General features: G+C 47.4%; 1 protein-coding gene across 1 annotated transcript in view; it reads right to left on the bottom strand.

The window, feature by feature from the left end:
- Ubn2 (ubinuclein 2) overlaps nt 1–418 on the bottom strand; it is a 92,869-nt gene extending 92,451 nt beyond the window's left edge. Inside the window, exon 1 of the mRNA XM_029558846.1 lies at nt 4–418. Coding sequence (XP_029414706.1) covers nt 4–162 — 159 coding nt within the window. The 5' untranslated portion in view covers nt 163–418. The remainder of the gene's footprint in view (nt 1–3) is intronic.
- Between the last annotated feature and the right edge of the window lie 4,850 nt (nt 419–5,268).

Genomic DNA, 5,268 nt, shown 5'->3' with positions numbered 1-5,268 from the left:
CGGGGGCTGCGCGTCCGTGCGGGGGGCCGGCTCCGCCCGGGCCGGCTCGCGGTAGGGCTGCGGCTCCGGCCGGGGGCTCTCGCGCTCGGAGCCCGGGAGGTCGGCGTCGCGCCGCCTCACCGGTGACAGGCTAATGAGCGCGACTCTGCGCGGCTCCGCCATCCCCACTGTTCTGGCCCTCCGCTCTCGCTTGAGCCGGCGCTCGTCTTGACGCCTCGCAGCGCGCCTGCCCGCCCTTCCTTCGGCTCTCCGTCGCTTTTCTTCCCTCCACCACCCTCAGAGGTCTCCGCGGACGCCACCGTGAGTGCGGACCGTGTCCCCTTGCCCGCTACTACGTTCTGATGGGCTCCACCGCCATCGCCAGGGTCGCCGCAGCCGCCATGTTGGATCCCCCACATAAATAGAAGCAGGCCGCTGAGCGGGCGCATGCGCACACTGGAGACGCTCGCGTCCACAGTCGTGGCTGTTGCTCAGTTTTCTCTTTTCCTCCCAGCAGTCTGGGGTCCAGACAGGCCGGCGGAAGTGACGTCACAGAGAGGCTTGTCTCCATGGAAACGGGACGCTGTCTGTGCCTTTGGTCCGGGGGAAGTGTTTGGAGTTCCCGGAGTAGTTTCCTCTTCTTGCCCGGAAACGGAGTCCCGCTCGCGGCTCTCCTACGATGAGTGCTGTGATGTGCTTCGGGCCTACCTAGTCATGGCGGCGGCGGGTCCCGCCCGACTTCGGCATCCGGTTCTCGGCGCGACGGTGTAGGGTGGTCACCTGAGGATTCCATGGGGGGGCAGAGAAGGGGGAGAGGGACTCGCTGCGGGTCCTACTTGCCCAGGGCCCGAGGTATGGGGAGGAAAGAGATGGCTAGCTCACGCCAGACCCACCCTCGGGCTCCCCTTCCCACCATCCTCTCATGGGCAGGGCTGGGAAACGCTCAGTTGCGTGCCACTTTGGAAGACTGAATAGCAAATGAGCAGTTGTAAAGACTTAGGGAGGGTTTCGTGTTATCTTAGGGGACACGTTCTCAGAAAAAACAAGGCTAAGTGACCCATTTCAAAGGAGGGAGGAGTGATCAACTAATTAGAATTCAAGTTTTAAAGGGTGAGAATTATTAGTAGAAAGTACATTTGAGGACTCGCTTTCTATGTCCTCAAGGGAACCCAAGCCTCCTAATTGCATTAACTATATTAGTTGAGGAACTGAGTCAAAATACGTCATAGACAGTTTGAGTAGGCAGGTGTTTGCTTTCTTATTCCTTCCCTGGTGTACCAGATTGTGATGGAATGTTGATTCCTAAAATCCTTCCTGAGCCAGGTGTGGTGCACGCCTTTAATCCCAGAGTTTGGGAGGCAAAGGCAAGGGGTTTGAGGCCAACCTGGCCTACACAGCATAGGGGGTCCAAGCTAGACCCCCATCTCAAAAAAAAAAAAAAAAAAAGAGGTCCTGCACAAATGTAAAATGCTGATTGTGGGGCTGGAGAGATGGGTTAGCTGGCTGCACTTGCAGAGGGTCTGGGCCGTTTCCAGAACCCACATGGTAACAACCTTCGGTAACTCATTAACTTCAGTTCCAAGGCATCGGAAGCCCTCTTTTGGCCTCCGAAGGCATTGAACGGCATGGGTGCACTCATACACATAAAATTGGTGATGCACGCCTTTAATCCCAGCACTCAGGAGGCAAAGGCAGATGGGTCTCTGTGAATTCAAGGCCAGCCTGGTCTACATAGTGAGTTCCAGGACAGCTGGGACTACAGGTAGACCCTGTCCCAAAAAGACCAAAATAAATAAATAATAAAATGCTGATTGTCCCTTGACACCATATTTTATCTCCATCATGTTTTCCACTGCTCCTCTTCTGATTCCCTTTAGAGTCTCATGTTTTGGATTTAGTAGCACTTAAGTGACCCATCTGCTCTCAAACTATTCCTGGAGTTTTGTAATGAGGCAATTAATGCTTCTAAAATGCTTATTGTATCATTCTCCTAGTTACAACTGACCTGCAAAGTGATCTCTATACCTATATTCAGTGTCCACAATTTACCTAGACATTGCAATCTGTTCGATCTGTGAGCCAAACTTCTGCAGGTATGCTGACCATCCAACATATCTTCTGCTGACTTCTAAGGCACTGTTTGCCCAACTTTTTGAACCTCAACCCACAGTAAGAAATAGCTATAATGTAACCCATTGCACACATCCACTGGAAATACAAGTTCACAATATGTACCCTAGTATGTAGCAAAGAGTAAAAGCAACAGAGGGAATGTAAAATATTTTATCATGCAACAAAGAAACAAATCATAAATTAGGAAAAGTTTTTAGTTAATGCTAGGTTCACAGGTTTATTCCAGGCCATGGCACCTATACATCTGGCCTGGTATTGTGCTTTTGAGACAAGGTTTTTCTATAGCCCCAGCTGGCCTGGAACCCACTATGTAGACCAGGCTAGCCTTGATCTCACAGAGGTCCACCTGCCCTCTGCCTCCTAAGTGATGAGATTAAAAATGTTGGCCACCATGCCCAGTCAGTGTATAATTTCTGAGCAGTAATCTGTAACAGCACATTTGCCTCCCTGAGTGTATACATATGCATAGATGTGTATTATCTCTGAAAGTATACTTACCATACTGAAGGCTGATGGGGGTAGGGGGAATTAACATTATGTGACTCTCAGAAATAGCTGTGAGACCCATATATATATATATATATATATATTTTTTTTTTTTTCCTTTTTGAGATAGGGTCTCCTGTAGCCCCAGCTGGCCTGTAGACCAGGCTGGCTTTGAATTCAGTGATCCACCTGCCTCTGCCCTGAGTGCTGTGGGATCAAAGGCGTGTTTTTTTTTTTTTTTTTTTTTTTTTTTTTTTTACCTTGGAGCCTACTCCAGTGACTGAAAGCTCTATCTTTTAAAAAAATTTAAATTAAGGAATTCTTACCGCCCAGGAAAGTGCATTTGCATGATGAACAGATCCATTCTCACACAGTCCTTTGAGCACTACACACTTCAAGACTCATGAGATTTCTGCATGGAGCTCACATCTATAATCCCAATCCCAACACTTGAGAGGCAGAGGCAGCAGGATCACGACCAAGGTTGTAAAGCAAGTTCAATTCCATCCTGAGCCACATGGATAAGACCTTGTCTCAGAAAAAAAAAAGATTCCTCTCACCTCAGGAAAGTCCATCTTGCCCTTTGCAGTCAGTGACCCCTTAGAGGTAGTCAGCACTCTGACCTCTGTCACCAGAGGTCATTCAGTATGGACACATACATATTATGCCTGGCTTTCTTTCAACATAATGATTGTGAAATTCATCTATTTAATTGCATGCTAGTACTTTTTTCATACAGTATAGTACTCCTTTTATGAAGTACCACAATTTACATATTATCAATTAAGTAATTTTGTATACTATTGTATATTATATATAGTTTTCTCTTTTCTAATTTTAAGGGGAAATATCATGGAATTAATGTTGAACATTAATTCCTGGAGCAGAAACTGTTTTATTGTAAATTGTACTTAGATAATGAAATATTAAGTGTGTATGAATATTTGCCTTCATGTATGTGTCTTCAGAGATCAGAAGAGGGCATGTTGGGTCCCCTAGAGCTGAAGTTACAGTTTTTAGTCACCATGTGGGTGCTAGGAACTGAACCTGTGTCCTCTGGAAGAGGAAGAGGGTAGTGTTCTTAACCATTGAGCCATCTCTCCAGCCCCTGCATTTACTCTTGAATAAGATGATGATATCATACCCATTTGGGCTAAAACTGTGGGAATTTCAATAAAGAAGGTTGTATTCATATTGTTCATGTTGCTGTGAACAGATCCTCAAGAAGAAGCAACTTGAGGGAGGAATGACTTATCTTGAGCTCATGGTTTAAGAAGGCCTACAGTCCCTCATGGCAGGGTAGGCATGGTGGCAGGAGCACAAGGCAGTTAGTCACACTGCCCCTTAGTCAGGTAGCAGAAAGAGAATTCTGGTGTTCAGCTTGCTAGCTTGCTTTCTCCTTTTTTTTTTTGAGACAGGGTCTCCTTTCAGCCCCAATTCACCTGGCACTCACTATGAAGACCAGGCTGGCCTCAGTCTCACAGAGATCCACCTGCCTCTACCTCCCCAGTGCTGGGACTAAAGGTATGTGCCACCACACCTGGTGCTTCCTTCTTTTTATTCAGTCTAGGACCCCAGCCCATGGAATGGTGCCACCCACATTCAGGATAAGTTTTCCCTTGTCAGTTAAACATCTGTGGAAATGCCCTCATAGACAATGCCCAAGGTACATGTTTCCTAAGTGATTCTAAATCCTATCAAATTGATTTTGAAGATTATCAGTCACGGGGTTAAAAGTATGAAAGTCACTCAGATGCTTAAGGTGAGAAAAGTTTTGACTGTTTTTTGGCATAACTGGGCAAAGATTTTTCAGTCATTTCCCCAGTAATAAGTGTGACATGTGACATGGAAACCCAGAGAATAGAGAAAGAGATTTGGAATGGTAAAGACTTTATAGAGGGAGAAGGGGCTTGCTTCATAAGACTGGTAAGGCTATGGGTAAACAGAATGGGGCAGGTATGACCCAAAGCTAGAGGTGGACTCAGCCTGGGAGGACAGCAGGACCTGTCACATCCTGACAGAATTGGAAAAGGCAGCGGAAATCAGGACTGAGATATGTTGGAACTTTTGGTAGCAAGTTTCATAAAATATATCAACTTAAACTAGATACAGAGGGGTCATAGCAAGACCTTTCCCTAAAAAAAAAAAGTAGAAAAGGGAGCTGGAGAGATGGCTCAGCAGTTAAGAGCACTGACTACTCTTGCAGAGGACCCAGGTTCGATTCCCAGCACCCACATGGAGGCTACAAACCATCCTTAACTCAGTTCCAGGGGACTCCAAAGCCCTCTTCTGACCTCTGCTGGCATTGCATGACATGGGTGCACTCAAATACATGCAGGCAATACACTCATTACACTCATACTGTAGGACCCCCAGACTGGGGTACCCAACATCCACGGGAGGCTGCACCCCAATAACTCAGTCCTCAGACCAGGAGATGCAATAAGCAAGAGGATTTAATCGTTTGCGCAGAGCGGGCTCCTGCCTCACTCAGAAGGAGAGTGAGAGAACAGCAGCCCCGAGCTCAGCTTACAGGCGATTTTTAAAGGCAAAAACCACAAACTACAACCAGCAGCAGTGGGAGGGGGCCAGCAGCAACCGGCAGCAGTGGGAGGGGGGAAGTTTCGGGTGATGTCCGGCTTGTGTACGGAGCATGAAAAGGGTCAGCTC

This window comes from Nannospalax galili, unplaced genomic scaffold, assembly GCF_000622305.1.
Source record: "Nannospalax galili isolate Female #2095 unplaced genomic scaffold, S.galili_v1.0 scaffold307, whole genome shotgun sequence".
Taxonomy (NCBI): Eukaryota; Metazoa; Chordata; class Mammalia; order Rodentia; family Spalacidae; genus Nannospalax; species Nannospalax galili.
This window is presented reverse-complemented; position numbering and strand designations above follow the sequence as displayed.